Source organism: Anser cygnoides, chromosome 19 (assembly GCF_040182565.1).
Source record: "Anser cygnoides isolate HZ-2024a breed goose chromosome 19, Taihu_goose_T2T_genome, whole genome shotgun sequence".
Lineage (NCBI taxonomy): Eukaryota > Metazoa > Chordata > Aves > Anseriformes > Anatidae > Anser > Anser cygnoides.
Window position 1 is genome coordinate 9,098,762 of NC_089891.1, and position 17,958 is coordinate 9,116,719.

Below are 17,958 nucleotides of genomic sequence, written 5' to 3' on the forward strand. Positions count from 1 at the left end.
CTTAGATATTACCAAATCAATTACTTAGTGTCCTACATCCCTTTTAAATGTCTCTTTTGCAGTGAAGCTAAGATCTTTAACCTCAAATTTCAGCCTGGTCAATTTAAGCTGCCTAGGGCATCCAGGTACTCAAAATTTTCCAAAATGTGTTGCAATGTACTGCATATCACAGGATGTTCATTTAAACTAGATTTCCTTACTTTCCAAAACACCAAGATCTGAAATAATATCTTAATGATAAATGGCAAACACAAAAGTGAAATTGTATTAGTGTGTGGAGAAAAAAAAAAATCTAATAATCTAAAATTTCCTTCATGAGGACTAGAGAAATCTCTCAATTACCTCCAAGTTGGGACCCTGAATCAAATTGTCGTAGTTCTGTAATGGAGCAAAAAGCACCTCAGGCTGCTTCTTCATCTGCATTTCAAGGGTCTGAATTCCAGACCTGGGACTGCATCAGAATAGTGCAATTCTGGCCTACCTCCAAAAACATTTGCTCCACTAGTGCCTTTCCAGCACCATTAGTTAAATGTTCTCCCTATTCTGCCTAAGATACCTGGACAACTTCAACACACCTACAGCTTAATTTGACCCAACCATGCATTTTTAAGCAGACTTTTAGGTTTTTAAAAACATATGTAGTCATTTCCCGAGGCCTCACCCCCACGGGCCTTTATTCCTGAAGCAAATACAATGTTTTTACTGCAGTACATTAATTACCAAAGAAATAGAAGGGAATCATTTCTTACCCTTTTTCTTCTTACATAAAAACCACCATACAGTGAGAGTTATTGCTCCTGCGATAAGTATTAGGACAAATGCGGCAATGACTCCTTTCTGCCAAGACGCTAAGATGACTGGAAATAAGGAAGACACGTTTAGGAGAGTATATACATTGACTGGTCATCATTACTAACTTCTGCATAAAGCGAGCTTTTACTTTACTACAAATTAGCCTTCCTACACGCTGCTGAAAATCTTTAAGGAGACTTGCATGCAAAGGTCACTAATGAGCCTTGCTCTTGCAACAGACAAGTCAGTACAACAAAGGGTTGCTTTTAACTTAATATGACTCCTTTGGCTTTTGAGCATCTGTTAAACTTTTGTATGTAGGTAAAATAACCTCTGTTTATAAATGCTTCTCTGTCTAACTTCTGCCAAAGGTAGAACAAAACCAAGTAAGGCAGGTATACTTCATAATATTCCTTACATTTAGTAACTTTGCAGATAACACGACCTCACCTGCCATGATAGCAGTGTGCAGCTTATTGTAAAAGTTAACTTACCATTGATGGTTATTGGATGGCTTTTCACATTCACCTTAGCTCGATTAGAAACCATGCAGTAATATGTCCCTGTATCCTGTCTGCTCATTGTTTCCTTGTGCCACACGATTCTGTCTGTGCTTTCAGTTTTTTCATATAAAAGAGTATCGTGATCAGTTTTTTTAAAAATCCTGAAGTGGATTGGCCAAGATCCTTCTTCCACAGAGCAGAGAAAAGCAGTCCCACTGCCATCTTCCACTTCCCCATATGGAATACTGCCCAAGCTGGCATTCCTGATTGGTACTACAAAGAAAGGCACAAATGAAACAGATCTCTTTGCTATTAAAAATAACTTTGATGATAAAATACTGTATTGTAGATATACTTGCTTTAATGCCATTTTACTTAGCTAAACAGAGTGAATGCACAGTATTAATCTTTCTGAAATATCTCTGCCAGATTGCATCCTCTAGTAAATATTTTTATACACTCAGAAATAAAGAGGGCATCATAAAGAAGCAAAGCAGACACCAAAGGAAACTATCCATTCCTACAGAAGTCAGTCAGCCTCCTAAACTCCTTCAGATTCCCACCAGGCCCCAACCTAGAAATTACTTAATTTTCAGAAATAACACACTCAGCAGTTTGATAGTAGAAATAATTATAGCTCAATTTATTTACCTATGCTTCCATAGTTATGTAGAGTTACACTGTTTTATACTAACTGCATTATATCCTTCTTGTAACAATAGTAAACATTGACAGATGATGTATCAAAGGCATGAGCAAGTCCTAAATTCTAAAGATTACAAGATATAGCAAACAAAAGAAGATAGTCTGCATTTGAACAAGTTGTAAGAATATGCATAGTGAAAATACAGTTTTTAGGTTACTAATGAAGTATATTAACATATACAGAGCTAGCTTATAAGTACTTGTGAATCAACACTAAAAATTGCATCAGGAAAAAAGATGTATATACAGTTAACACTTTCTATGGCACAATGCAAGTAGAATGTCACTAGCTTCCCAAAATGCTTTGGATTTGAAGCATCTGCTTTGCTAAAACTGCTGAACAAAATTTCTCTAGAAGTATTATTAATGTGTTTGGAGCAGGGTCATGGATAACACAAGACAAAAGTAAATGAGGAGTCATCAAGGCAACACTGGCACAGAAGTAAAAGGAGGAAGCCAAATCTGATGTGAAAAGATGCTTGTCATGAAAGCTGCATTTATATTAGATAGGAAGCTGATTTGCTGATTTAGATGCAAAATGTGGGCTACTACAACTGGACCCATGACTGTGAGAGGATTGATATATAAAACAAAAGGTGGTTGGTGTTTTTGTTTTTTTTTCTCCCAGATCTGGTATAGCTAGAAAGGACAGAATATAAAGAACTCAAAGAAGCCATGTCAGGAGAGAATGGCTGCAGCAGATAGGTTCATCAGATTCCAAAGCGTGACTTTCTATTCAGAATTTCCAAACAGTGTCACAATATATCCTGAAACACTGCTGTAATGAAATAATGCAATGTGCTAGTTCTAGCAAGGATGTGTAAAACACTGTAGAAATAGACACTGATTAAGGGACTAAGATTATGCTTTGTATTTGTTACTTGTTATTTCAAATTACCTTGACTTTAAATTTTACTGGATAAAGCTTTTCACGGTTTTATATTTCAGCTTCTCTCCAGTGTTAGCAAAGCATATCCTAGTGGAACTGATGAACTTGATGTGCACTCCTAGCTCTATAATCTAAGCAAAGGCAAATACTGTAATCTGAGACTTGTTTAGAGGCCAAGAAAGTGAAGAGCATGTCCTTCAGCTATGCAATAATCCAACTGACCCAGAAGAAATGCAACAATTCTGGATATATCTGTTCTAGTCATGTACAACTCAATGTCAAAACTCACATTTCTTCAGTAAACTCAGAGAGAATCCACATTTTAGCAAGTTTATATTCTTAAAATGAACACAGTTTGGATTCAGGCTGGGACACAAAACTGAAAATTCCTTTGAACCACTAGGATCTGAACTATCGTGTGAAACTTTACTACCATCTGCTCAGAGAGCACCAAATATATAGAAATACAGTATGTTGGTTAAAATCCTACCAAAACAAGACACTCTTACCCACGTAAGAACTAACACGCATGTATGTTTTAAGTTATTGGTATCAGTCTCTTGTAGCTTACTGTGAAACTGTTTTTTGCTTCTTGAAGTTGCTCTTCACATCTGCCAATTGCACACTTGCAAATCACAGCATTTTCACTAGCATGCTCCTTCTTGAAGTAGTGTTAAGATTCCCAGCATATATCAAGCCTCATGTTTTCTTCTATAACCTTCCAATTCACCTTTTTAAAGCTTCAGCTACCTCATGGATAGAGGAATTTTGCCCTTTCTAATGCAGCCTCTGTTTTTCCTGCAGCACCTCCTACAGGTTCTCTCATGTTCTAGATTTGAATATCCTCATCCTTTGTTAAGGAATGTCTGTGGTTATTTAGAGATTCAGATGCATGGTTTTTTCTTTTTCTTTTTTTTTTTTTCTTTCCCTTATTTCAAATATCCCCTTGCAGCAGGACATTTCAGCAGTGCAATTTTGTCCTCTCACTCTTAAGGGTTATAAGCTAGTAAAGTCATTGTACTTAAAACTGAGCACAAAAGTAACTTCTCATATTGCAGATCAGTTTGCTCATTTCCAGTAACTACTATTTGCAGATACAGCATAATAATAGACTGACTTTCAGAGCTACTAAGGAACTGCAGCCTCTGGTGTTGAACATCCTCAGTGCCTCATAACATTGCAATTAATAACAGAGATTTTTAGAGAGATTACTGAAAGTGTAGATTTAATTTTTTTTTTAAACCAGGAATCTAGCTAGCAAGCTTATTTTGGTGAGAAAATTCATAGAAATAACTTCAATATCCTTACATATGCAATAAATCCAGACCTATGGAAATCAGACGTGGAAAAAATGGATCTGGTTCTGAAATTTTTAATCATTATTTTACTGAAACAGCTTTTGTCGTTCAAATTTTTGAACGCTCAAGATCAAATCATTTATGCTTTGCCAGTAAGACTACTTCTACAATAAGATTTCAAGTCAGATGTCTTTTGCATTAAAATAAACTCAGCTGTAGTTAACTCAATTCTGACTACTATCAAGATTTTTACTTCATTGACAAATAGTCTGATACAGATCTCCAACTATTTTTACTCCATTTGAACAAGGATTTATAAACATTTTGACTGAAATAATGCTTTTATTATAATAAACTATAATGCTTTTATAAAGCATCCATTTTGCTTAGTCTATAATATGCTGCTTCAAGCAGTTTCAAGAATCAAAATATGGCATTAGACAAGAAGAATTGAACAGACTTACCTATTACTGTGATGTTGAGAATATTGCTAGTTTTCATGCCACTAGAGTGATTATTTCTAGCATCACATTTGTATCCTCTTTTGTCATTTTGTCTAATATTTTCATCCAAGAATGTAGCATATGTGTCATTAATTACCACTTTCTTAACTTCATTTCCTTTGTAGAATGTGAATGTTATTGGCGGCGTTCCTGTCATTAAACGACAGATTAACCGTAGAGGTTTCCCCAGCACCACCTCCGGTAAACCACTGACAACAGAAAGAGTTGGCTTGGAGACTGGAGCTAAAATGGGAAGAAAAACCGTGTGTCCAATTATATTACATAAGACTCAAAGATACTCAAGATTTTACATAAAACATACAAATATACACTATTTAGCTAGTTTCCACACCTAGCCTATATGGGAGGCTCCTGCTCGTCGACAGAATGGAAGCAAGAGGATGACTTGAACAAAGCAAAAACATAGATAACAAAATATATGATTTAGACTAAAATAGCATGCAAGCAGAATGCAAAGAAAACCAATAAAAGGCCAGTAAAACAGCTGTGGATCATCCAAACTCCAGAGCTAGCTCTTACCCAAGGAGTAAATACATACAGTAAAATAATCTGGAAGTAAAGTAACATTACATGTATTACCTGAGATGGATACTGCAGCATCTAATCAGGGACCTCTGTTTCTGCAGTGAGTCACAACCCAATTAATCCCCCTTTACAGACTTGAGAACTGACTGTGCTTGTTCCATGATGGGAAAGGAAACTAGGGTGTTTATAAGTAGTGTGCTGGTCAGGGGGTTGTATAGATAGCAAAAAATTTGGCTTTTCTGGAGTACAGTCATCCAGATGACCTCTGTCTCTCATGGCTTTCTGCCTGGAGGGTCAGGGGAAGGGAGTCAAGGTAGCTACTGACAGAGTTTCAGATCAAACTGGTGAGTGAAATGTTTGCAGATCATTCCCAGCTCCTGCAAATGGTAATGAACGAGAGTTTATTTGGCACCTAGCAAAACCAAATGAACAGGACAGAAGGGAAGACATGCTAACTCCTGTCTTCTAGGGCCAAGCCTATAAAAGTCTGACTTGACTAAGATAACAATAGGTCAAATCCTCTACAACTAAAGCATGTAAGCACATCTCAGAGAAATTACTATTCCAAAAACTGGTAAACACCCTTGTAGTTCATGAAATAGAAGAGACAGATTTGTAAAAAGATGAGCTTATTTATAAGTCTATGGTTTTGATTTTTTTCCCCAGGACTGGGTTCTAACCCTCTGTATCTACTCACCATAAACACTTATCCTTACAGGCTTGCTCTCCTTGACTATTCCTTTGACTTCAGCCTTACATATATAGGATCCAGTATCATTCACATTAACTCTCATTGTTAAGTTTCTAGAATTTTTCAACCAGATGTCTCCATTTGAATTTCTCCGTAATATAGAGAAGTTAGCTTTTCGAAAACCACTGATGCTGCAACTCAGAGTTAATTCTTTATTTTCATCGAGCTTGCTCATAGAAGCAGACAATATTGGCTTAGGGAATAACTCTGTAAGATAAAAAGAGAAATCATTCAAACTGAACATAAAAGAATGTGACTGCCTATCCCAAATTGTACAGAATGAAGCATATAGTGAAAGATTACAGTCAGGAAAAAAAAACATCATGCTATTGTAATATAATAATATTTTCACGGAAAACAGAAATGTAACAATTGCTTGGAATCCACATCCCATATATGTTATTTGAAAGTATTATTTTAGTTGGAAAGTATTAGTGGCAGGAAAAAATCAGAAGTCCAAATCTAAATAGCCTTTAAATTAGGGAAAATTTATAGTTGGATCTGGACATTACCTTTGCAGATCTACCAGATTTAAATTAAAATATTTCTCCACTGAGTAAAATCTAAGATGAACAGAGGTCTTACCTGCCACAACAACATTCATTTTGGTGGTTTTAGATGCTCTCCCTTGCTCCACCTTACACAGGTATTCACCACTGTCCTCTAGGGTAGCAACTGCAGAATATTTCAAAAGTTTCTCATCTCGTACACTATTCAGTATTGTTTTGTTTTTCTGAAGTATGATTTCAATGTCACGCATTCGAGCTACTACAGTTGAGCATTCAAACTCTATTCTGTCTCCTTCTGTAATATTACTTGAGGACTTGATGATCAGAGAAGGCTTTATAAATGGTTCTGCAAGAGAATACATATAAAATCAGAATCCAACTTTTTAATTATGGCAAGCAAAGAAATGTAAAAAGAAAAGTTAAGCAACTTACCCTTGACAGTAACAAGTGTTCTGTTGCTGGGTTCTGAACTTTCAAGTTCAAGTTTTACATTTCTCTTACCAAAACAGTCAAATTGCAAAATATTATCCCCCTCTTCAACAGAAAATTCCACTACAGAAAAATTCCTGTATGCCTCAAATACATGTTTTTCTTTAGGAGTTGAATTCATCTTTATCTTCCGGAAAAAGAAATGTAAAGGAGGTACTTCTTCTGGCAGCTCGCAACGTAATTTTACAACTTCACCCTCTAAAACTTCTCTTTTCTCAGCAGTCAGGATTGGTTTGGTCATTCCTTACAGCAGAAAACAAGGAAAGAAATAGTTTGATTTGGGATGATGCAGTGATCTATCTCTGATGACTATGGTATTGATTTATGCTAACAGACAGATACAAATAATTTGCAAAAACTGGATCTGTTTGTTGTTGGTTTTATTTATTTATTTATTTATTTTATTCTGCACCTGTGAGAGTTGAAGACAGTTCCTTGATGTGTGGATGCATGCCAGAGTACCTTCAGAAGAACAAATTTTCCCTCAAAAGGGTAATAAAATCTTGATGCAATGTGTGAAGTATGGAACTTCCTTTAAAGGTAAGACCTTAGTATATCTTACTCCCACTCAGAAATGAGCAAGGGAATAAACTAAATGCCATTCTAACTACTGTAACTATAGGTGCAGGCTTCTATGAAAAACTATAGGCTCCGCACATCCTTGTAACTATTTAACACAGAACAAATGTTTTCCTAGTTGCTTTTCCAAGAGGAAAAACATCACTTGCAGTCAAGAACACACAACTAGAAAGAGTATAGACAGAGGTGGCCCCTGTTCTCATAAAAGATGAAGGAACAAGACAGAAAGACAGATATAAAATTGTCTACAAAAGTAGTCCACCACTGACACTAGCTTTGGCAATGGGTATTACAAGGTGGCAATCTTTGCTTCCAGCTTTTCTAGTAATTTAGTCTCCCCCACCATTGTGTTTACAGTCTATAGGTGCAAGCTTTCACAAATAACACATTCTCTAGTCTCAGGGATAGAGCATGGGATGGTGGCTCAGGAGGCATGAATTCCATTTTTGACTGTCACTGATCTGCCGGGTAAGCTTGGGACTGAGATTTCATTTCTGTGCCTTAACATGAGGACTTAGTACTTAACTATTGTAAAGCACTGTGATTTCTAGGGACAAAAAGCGTTTTGCAAGATATCCTATTTAGCACTGACTATTATTACTTACCCTGAGAGGTTTCTCTTTTTGTATCTTAGAAAACTGACATGTTTGAAAGACTACTCACCTGTTACCCAAACATGTAATGAGTTACTAGATTTTATCTTTCCATCTGCTTTCACAGTACATTCATAGTCTCCTGTATCTGAAGATCTAGCCACGGGTACTTCATATCGTGCAACTCCTTTGTCTGATACAATCATGAATACAAGCTTGCCATCCTTAAAAATTGTAATATTATGCTGCAGGTGGAAATTGGCACTTTTGCTAATATCAGCACGGCATGTAATTGACATAGGAGCTCCATTCTTCACTTTGACAGATGGCTCAACCCTGATTTCAACACTGTTGAAGGTAAAAACTTGATGGAGAAAATAAAAAGTGAGTTACATTATCTTCAAATTGTCTAACATAAAACTTATCTCAAGCTACTACATGTTAATCATTAAAAATAATTCATTGTATCCTAGTAGCAAGTGTTATAATTTTTGTGATCAGATCTCACAGATGTTGACAGTAGTAGCAGCTTTACCTTCCCCTGCACAGGTATATTAGATGCCCCTACTGATTATCACAACACGCAATGTTCATCTCCTCACTCTCTGTCTTGGGGGATCGAGAGAATCATTGATTTGGCCAAATCTGCTAAATTCCCTAGAAGAGCAGAGAACATTGGAGTAGATTTGCAGCTATTTCTTGTTTTTCCTTATTTCTTGAAGTTTGTTGTCTCCAACTCCTTTTGTCTGGAGATCTGAGAGATGAACAAAATTTTGTATATATACTTGTCTGAATAAATCGAAAAATGACAGCATAACCCAGTTTAGAGCTGTATTAAACCCCAAGTCACTTCATCCCTAAACATATAACAGAAATCTCTGGAGGTAATCCAACATTTCTTTTTTTTTTTTTTAATCTGAAAGTAAGATTAGGGTTATGTTAAATTTCATTTTAAACATGTAATTTGCATGCTTGGGATAATCTCAAATCTCTACTTTAGGAAAACTGGAGCATAGCGAAAGATATTTGGGTTCAAGTTCTGCAAGCAAACTTGTACATGCCTAACTTTACACTGTGAGATGTTCCATGATCATACACTCAAGAGACCTTAACAATCATATGGGTTTAAGTAATCCAAATACAGAATCATATACAGAACTAATGTCTTTATTTAATTTATAATTTAAACTTTCCAGTCCTTGAAAAAATATGTTGAATACAATATTCCTACTAAAAACAAACAAATAAAAAACACCTAAGTAGTTTAAGAAATTAAGTTTATAATAGCATTAACACATACAGTGCTTCTGTGTTTATAACCACAGGAATGATAAATACTATGTAACAAAATTTTATAATTATTAGAATATCAGTATAATAATACTTTTATTCACACAGCTCAATGAACAAGTACAGAGAAAACTTTGAGTGCACTCATTTTCCCTTCCCATAGAAATTACAGCTTTGGATATGCATACTTCTCCCCAGGATTTTTATTAGAAATTAGGTACTTGAACAGTAAAAATTTCCTGCATCTAAAGAAATTCCTTGCTATGTCCAGTTACCGGATATTTACAAATTGCTAGGGAGAGTTTTGGCCATAAAACCAATACGGTACTTTTTGCACATGAACAGACTACGTGACAAACAGGAGCAAGCATTTCTCAATAGTGATGGAGAAAAGCAAGGATGCAGAGTGTACATGCTGGGAGCCAGCAAGATGACAACATAAAAAGTAAAAGCATTTATTTCAGGACACAAGTTCTGTACTCTGCTCAAACATGCTCATGGAATATTTTGCAAGAGAAAGACCAAAAGAGAGGGAACATAACTTTGTTTGTTTTTAAGACTAATAAAAAATACTAGTCATAGAATTTCCCCTCCCATCTCTTCTCCTGTATGGGAGCAAGCAAATTGGTCTAGGAAAAAAATCACCAAAACATTTATTAAAAATCTGAGCAGCACATATCTCTTTTAAACACTTTACTAAGAAACACCATCAAGTAATATCCTTTTTTTTATGGCCAAATTTTGTAGAGATACAGTACCGCAACCCAGATAAACTCTGTTATGGATGCACACTAACTAAAGAGAAAGCAGTTAAATTACTTCTTTTAAATACGTATGTGGAAAAAAAAACAAAAAAGCTATCATTACCCACCTCTTTCCTGAGTGTAAACTCCTGAACCTGAAAAAAGTGAAAAGCAATGTTATTTTCAAAGTTTACAGATTGAGAGACAGCAATAGGTAACACCAAAAAGTTACCACAAAAAAACTAACAAACCAAACCAAACCAACCAACCAAACAAAAACACAGAAGCACATGTACCCATCCAGATATTTAGTTATCAAACTTACACTGCAAGAAAATCACCAGAAGAGCAAGATACATCTCGTTCCTGAAGAACAGACACTTAATTCCAAAATAAAACAATATTCATCATCAGAGGTAATTTGCTACCAGGTCCCCAAAACAGTTTTTTTAAAATTTGTTTTACGGAAACTAATAAATTTTTGCCATTAAAATTTGTACGTTTTTGCAAATCTTCAGCTGAAACTGGCCAGATCAAGTAATCGTTCCCATTACTGGAAACTGGAAATGGCAAACAATGAGAATCTATCTGCTGCTCCCAGGCAGATTACTGTTCAGGAAGTGACTGGACTTTTCCTGAGGGCGCCACCAAATGCATTTGCTTTGTTTAATTTCTTAAGGTGTATTAAAAAAACAAGAAGTTCCAGTGACATTTATCCTGCAGTTCCTGTCAATACGGGTATTTTTAAGTCAAAATTAACCATTTATGAACACAAATTACATTCATTATTTGACCTCTGCAGATCCTTGAGCAAATATTTCTCTTCATCCTGATATGGAAAACTCTTTCAGAGAATACATGTACATAATTATTCACTTTACCCCTTTACCTCCATATCTAGGTCTCTCATCTTTGCTGTGGCAAACAACAGCTTTACCATAAAGTTCACAATAAATTCAAATTACTTCAGAAACCATAGTAACTGTTGGGTTACACTAGAATATTGGCAGGTGGACCTCTTATACCACCATCATATATCAAAAACATAGAAGGGCACAAGTTTTTATTTTGAGTAGTTAGGACAGTGCAAAACATACACAACTACAAAACTTTAAACCCACAATGGGTTGGAGTTTCATTTCCCTACAGAGAGCTGAAGGAGCACTTGCACAATCTGAAATAGAGAATGCTCCTGAGCTAGAGTTAAATCTGCCAGTAGCTTGAAACTGTTTGAATTCAGGTGTCCCTGAGAGATCTGCTGACCTTTCCTGTGTCATTTAATTTTGTGCAATGATAAAAGTAGCCTGACAGTATGACAGCCATGCCAGAACGAGGGATGATTAATTTTGCATCCAAAATACCGAAAGCATAAATTGAATGTGAACCAAAAAAGAGGAAAAGATGCAAAATAGTCTACTTCAGCACTTCAAGTGTTGTAAATGTCTGCCTGAGATACAGTAAGGAACTGATGTAAAATTCAGAACACTTGAATTACTTAACTTCCTTTAACAAACGAAGAGGTTTGTGGCCTTTTTTATTTGGTTGGTTGTATTTTTCTGATTATAGATGAAAATCTAAAGAAAGTAAAAGGCCTAAAGACAAGGAAATCAGTAGTTGAATTTGTACTGTAAATGACTATTTGTGAAGAAAACTAAAATGTAATAATTATCCAAAACCTCAGTTTCTTCAAATTCAGATGGGAACGGGGTGAGAGAGATGGGCAGAAAAAGGAAAGCAAGAAGATTACAGAGATATTGTCCTGTCCCTATCTCTGCTCTTCTACTTTTTTTACTTTGGTACTATGCATGTTTCTTAAGTCTTAAATAATCTGACACTGCAGAAGTGGCAAATTTAAGCACCAATATGATATTCTCAGATAATATTTACTTCATAACTTCAAAGGAATGTGCAGCACATTTATTTGTTTATCAATCAACTTTTAAGTCAAACTGAAGTCATTCCACTTGAGCCCTAACACTGACTCAGGTTATAGGCTCGATAAAGTGAGCTGAAATCATGTACTTCAAAAAGTGTTCCTCACTTTATGTCCCAGACCTTAACTCCCTAAGTAGTGATTTAGTTATTTGTGAAAATCTAGTGCTCAACTCTTAATTCCTTAGTTTGTTTCATTTGCAGACAGAGTCAATGCTTTCCATTATTTCCAGAGTCATATTACAGGCTTATTAAAACACTACTTAAAACAATATTAAATACATTCACAGAAATCAGTAAATGAGACATACGGTTCTCATAAGCTTCACTGCTTATATGAACCCCCATTTCTTTTTTTTTTTTTCCTCTTGGGGACAATGAAAGCTGTATGTTTTGCCCCAAACAATAGTTTCAAAAGTGTACTTTAACGCTTGTATTACACACAGAACTGTGGTATTGTATGAAGGGAAACAGGAGGGAAACACTCATCAGTTTAACAATGTATCAGCAATACCAACCAACATCTATTTAGCTATTTTGCAGGGAGAGAGTTATTTTGAAGGGAGAGCGCAGAATGGTACAATAGTCATAGCATTTAATGAATAAGAAGTAAGCTGGTTAACTAGCAATAGTATTTCTTCTGCTTAATCCAGTCTGTTTGAAATACACCACCAACAAAAGACCAGCGGTTTGGCTAGTTGCCAAAAATGGTCTCCAGAGCCAGGTAAAGGAAAGGAGAAGTAGGACACACAGCAGATGGAGAACAAAGGTTTGATAAACTTTTGCTATTGATAACAAAAAATAGGAAGGAAGGAAGGAGATTTACCTCTTCCCCCATAAAAGAATTCAGCACGACATACAAAGTTCAGCAAAACCACACCAATCTTTCCCACAAGGGGACAAAGGCTCTCCTCTACAGAGAGGGAAAGACAAAGTGGGTGTGGGCCAATATTCTTCAGAGTGATCCAATAAGATCGAGTCCAGAACCAGGCTAGTTTCAGACTAGGCTGAAAGGTCAGCTTTTAGGATGAACTAGGTCAGTAGTACAGTTTAATGGTGCTAAAACCGAAGGCTGTTGTGAGATGTCACTCACAAGCCAAGGATGTTCCATAAGATCTCTTAGTCTGATAAGACTGTCATATTCTTGATAAGCCCTCAGCATTGTCCTGAGGAGGAAAATCTAGCTGGTATTGGCCAAAATCCAAGAGGTAAACTCAGCTGCAGGAATTTAAGCCAAAATGTTATGAAATATGGGAGAAAAGCATTTCAAAGAGGAAAGAATGTCTTGAGACTATCTTCCATTGTTAAACTGGAAATCATATTGACTTAAAGAATATAAACTTAAATGTACCTGTGCTAGTAGTATACCTGCATATTTTCCTAACAGTCATCTCATTGTAGTCTCTGAAGATACGTTTTTCTGAAACAAGTAATATGAGACAAAATTAAATATTATAAATAAACAAAATTAAAAATTAAATAGACAAAATTATTCTAATATACACACCATTTAAAGAACTCTCTTTAGTCCCTTATTATATTTCTGAGAAAAGAAGGATTGACATAAAAAATGCAACACACTTTCTGAAGCAGACAAAAAAAAATAATCTGACACAACGTCCTTTGAGGACTAAAGAAATCTTCACATTTAATCTCATGCCCAATGAATCAGACCCTTAAAGCTGTGCTCATCTGGGAATTCATGCCTGATTCTGCTGGTTGGGTCTCCTGCTACTTGCTTAAATATGACATTTCCTAAAAAGCATCAGTTCTGTCATCTGAACAGAGCCTATCAAAGTCAAAACCTATTTCCATAACTAAGGATAAAATGCTGAATAAGATTTTCAAATTCTGTACCAACCCCCCCTCCCCAAACACACTGTTTTCAGCCAGCCCCTTATGACAGGAAAGGAAGCGAGGAGTTCATAGCACATTTCAGCTGTTTGTTTTCATTAACTCCCCAGCTGGTTGGCATGACAGTAAAGAGCATGCTGCAGTGCCAATCAGTAGGACTGACATCTTAATTCCCCACAGAGCACGCACTGATTCCAGTGACTCTGCTAAGCTTTGTATCCTGTTCTCAAATACCCATTCCTGATGGGAGTTTTACTTTCTTCAGAAAAGATGTGTTGCCTTGAAGTTATATCTCACCGATTTACTGACAAAACATTTCTCTTAAGAGCACTACATTCTGGGTCATCAATGTTTGTCCAAGACAATGCAGGTTCCACGTAATTTCCACGTAAAATTAAAAAATAAATTCCACGTAGGTTCCTTGTATAAACTCACTGATTCTATTTTAAAAGCAGTTAATCTCAAATGTTTGGGATTTTATAAATTTTACAAAGAATTTATAAAATTCAGAGATCTGAGTCCATCTTTACTGATGTCAGTGCAAGCTTTCCAGTAACCAAATCAACAATAGAAAAAGCAGCTCTGATGTCTAATCACCCAGCCCCTGACGTGTATAATCATTTTGGTTCCTTACAACTGTGAACTATTCTGCCTAATTAATAATTCCTCTTTCAATAGACACGTAGTTAATAGAATTATAACAAATGTAGTTGTTTTCACACACCTAGACAGCTCCCTGGGGAACTGGGAATGAACTGAGTTTGTTCTACATATATTTCTAGGGTGTATTGTCTTGTCTTGAATGTGAGAAATTTGCATCATTTGTCTTTATTTAAAAAGTCTCTTTATACTTCCCTAGAGAAAAAAAAAAAAAATTTATTCATGATTTGAATATTTACAAAGAATGTTAAAAAAATTGACTTTTTTCCAGAGCTCCAGATGTTCTACAATTTACAGAAAATCTGTGTTGCTGAAAGCTTGTACTTCTCAGACCATTGCATTTCACAACGGTGCCATCTACTGGACGATGACATCGACATACATTTTTCCCCCCCCATTCATCTTTTGCAATTAAACCAGCATTTCATTCTGGAGTTTTCCCTATAATTACTGATATCCAACACCTCCTCCAAACTGAAATTTTGGGATGCAGCAGAAAAACAGCCTTGAGTTCTCCAAGAATACTCATCTCAGAGTATGGACCATGCCAGAAAAAATAAGTCAAAACCTTATGGCTGGAAAGAGAATTAATTCTGGAAATATTTTCCTTCGCTCTACACTCCCATTTTTTTATATTGCTTGTTGATTCTCCAAGCATTATTGCAGAACAATCAGTTTTATGAATAAAATTATAAGATAAATGTATCAGTAACGCCAGTCTTTGATGTCTCATCAAATCTGTAAACTGAAATGAGTATTAATTACTTTAAGCAAAAACAACGGAACTCAAAAGGAAGTGTGGAATAGCCTTTCTTACAAAAAAGAAAAAATCCTTATTTTTCCTTTCGGGGGGGGAGGGGGGGAGAGGGAAAGAGGAGGCAGAAGGAAGACATGCCGTTTAAAAATATTTTCCAATTAAAAAATTGGAGATTTGGGAGTTGTTAATTTAATTCAGTTGGCTACCCAAAAGATCCTCTCACCTGTTGATATGTTTATTGCAATTTGCACTTCAAATACATTTTTAGTTCAATTGGAAATCTTTTGTTACACTAAAATTCTCATTCAGAATCCAAGGATCACTGCAGGAATTTTAAAGATATTTTAAATATGCTTATAGAAAAGATCCCTTCCTCTTCTATTCTTATTTGCCTTCTAGAAAAAACAATCTCACAATCATATACCAAGTAGTTAAAATAAACAGCAGGCTTGCTACCACAGCCATTTTGAGTAGGAGTATAAAAATATGGTATTCCGTGATGATCTAGCTAGCTCAGTAAAACCTTTTTGCAGACAAAACAGAAGTGCTTAATGTAATTCAGCACCAGACATAACCACCAATATATGGTGATTTCAAGCAAAGCCTTCTGCAGACATCTACTACAGCAGATGCTCTTCCAGAATGGAGGATCTCTCAGGGTGAGAAACTGAGACCGGAAATAACTTTTATAATTCTACTGAAACATGCAAATTTCCCTGGAAACCTACAATAAGACAGATACAGTGTGAAGACTGCACGGTCTTACTACATAATGTTATCTCATACTATTTTCATTCTCAAGTCAAAGAATTGACCTTGTGAGTGAAAGCTCAGTTTGGCTTTTATCCTCGTTCACCTGCTTGCCTGAGGCAGAATATTGTTGCAGCACCACATGATACACATCTCCCTTTCAGACTTTTTAACTTACATGTTTTGGCTGGATTACTTCTGTACATAAATTTTTGTTAAATATATACAGTTTATTATTTCCAGGCAGGAAATTTGTAGATCTAATACAAAGGGAACACCAACCTCACACTGTATCTTACTGATGCTATAAAATTCTAAAGATACATCCTTAAGAAAACCACCTAATGTCAGCCTGAAGTCAAAAGCCAACTCGGCACACCCCATGCCACCCCCAAAACAAACAAAAAAACATGGAAGTAAGCTGATTTATTACTACCCAGGACACTCTTCAAGAGACTAATGAACTAACAGAGTCAGTATTCAAAACGTCAGACAGGTAATGTCAAGTGCTTTTTCCATTTTTCCCCTATTTTACATTGACAATAAGGCCAACCGCCAGCCTAGATACTGTTCTCTTCACCCTGCTGAAGGGCAAAATGAGACACTAGCTTTTTGACTCAAAACACTACTACAGGATTTAATGAAGGTCATTCTCTAAATGTTGGGATACTTCCAGCACATGTTCGAGAAAATACTACCTTAGAGCTTTTTAAAAAGCAGTCATAAAGACACTATCAACCTTCAGATCAGCTGAATGCTCATCACTCAAAATATCAGAAACTAAAAGGATTATTCCAAGAATAATACTTGAGAGTGAACACAGTCCATTGAGTTATACTTCAACAAAAATTCTAAAACAGCCCTCTCTTCCTTGCCCAATAGGACTAAGTGGTCACAAAAAAATTTCTGGAAGCCCCTTTATATCAACCTAACTTAATAATTTACATTTAAAACTTCATCTGAAGCCTCCTTTTCTAACAAATACGTTATTACTTCCCCCTAGCGATGTCCTAGCAATCGCAGTCTAGCTTTCATACAAACTTCAGGAGCCCATATCCTCAGCTACCATATCCTACCACAATATTTCAGAAATCTTTTACTTAAGAAGCGACTGTATTAATGTTCTGCAAAGCAATTATAAGAGTTAAAAAGGAATTATGTATTTGAAGAGACAAAACAGGTAGGCACAAGTATTGGACGGTTAAATGAAAGGAAGTTCTTCCTCATCATCCTACACGTGTAGTTGAAATGATTGGCGTATATCAAAGAAAACAAACATGTTTCAGTCACTAAATTGGCATACATCAAAGAAAACAATATATATTTCCGTCCCTAAATCCAAATTTCAAAGCAGGGTGAGGGAGGGAGAGGGAACAGGGAGGGCATAGATGCACCTCCAGGGGGAAGCAGCAGGGTTACAGAAACCGCCCCCGTGAGGGAAGGAGCAGGCCGCGGCCCTCGCACCCCAGCTTCCAGAGTCCTCCCGCCTTCCGACGGCTGCCCCCCCTGACAGGAGGGTGCGAGGCCGGGCTGCTTCCCACTTTCCTCTTTCACCACCACCTGGCTGCGAGCATTTTTGGGACTATTCTACGGTTTTCTGATACAGAACAGCTTACCCCTACAGGAAAATGCGCATATGCTCCCAGTTCTTCTCTCAACATTGTTATTTTTACACATGCTTCCTGCCAGCTGTAAAAAAAAAAGTAGTCTTGTGGTTAATTGTCAGCATTTCCACATAAGAAACACTTGCAAGACGAGGGTAAAGGTTGCCTCTTAAGAAATTATGTAAAACAAACAACAAAAGAAAAAAAGGAA

The 17,958-nt window shown here is 36.3% G+C and overlaps 1 protein-coding gene across 7 annotated transcripts in view; it reads right to left on the reverse strand.

Annotated features, from left to right (window-relative positions):
• The window catches only part of PECAM1 (platelet and endothelial cell adhesion molecule 1), a 38,137-nt gene extending 20,305 nt beyond the window's left edge, over positions 1–17,832 (reverse strand). For 6 of the 7 annotated variants that reach the window (XM_048064365.2, XM_048064362.2, XM_048064361.2 and 3 more), the window contains exons 1-10: positions 17,760–17,832; positions 13,474–13,542; positions 10,319–10,345; positions 8,228–8,521; positions 6,929–7,228; positions 6,573–6,842; positions 5,934–6,194; positions 4,652–4,933; positions 1,287–1,568; positions 750–857 (exon numbers count right to left, since the gene is read on the reverse strand). In XM_048064365.2, the coding sequence (XP_047920322.2) occupies positions 750–857; positions 1,287–1,568; positions 4,652–4,933; positions 5,934–6,194; positions 6,573–6,842; positions 6,929–7,228; positions 8,228–8,521; positions 10,319–10,345; positions 13,474–13,542; positions 17,760–17,820 (1,954 nt within the window). In that variant the 5' untranslated portion in view covers positions 17,821–17,832. Of the gene's footprint in view, positions 1–749; positions 858–1,286; positions 1,569–4,651; positions 4,934–5,933; positions 6,195–6,572; positions 6,843–6,928; positions 7,229–8,227; positions 8,522–10,318; positions 10,346–10,515; positions 10,812–13,473; positions 13,543–17,759 lie in introns of those variants that run through there. The other variant, XM_048064364.2, reaches the window with a different exon arrangement.
• Positions 17,833–17,958: the final 126 nt, after the last annotated feature.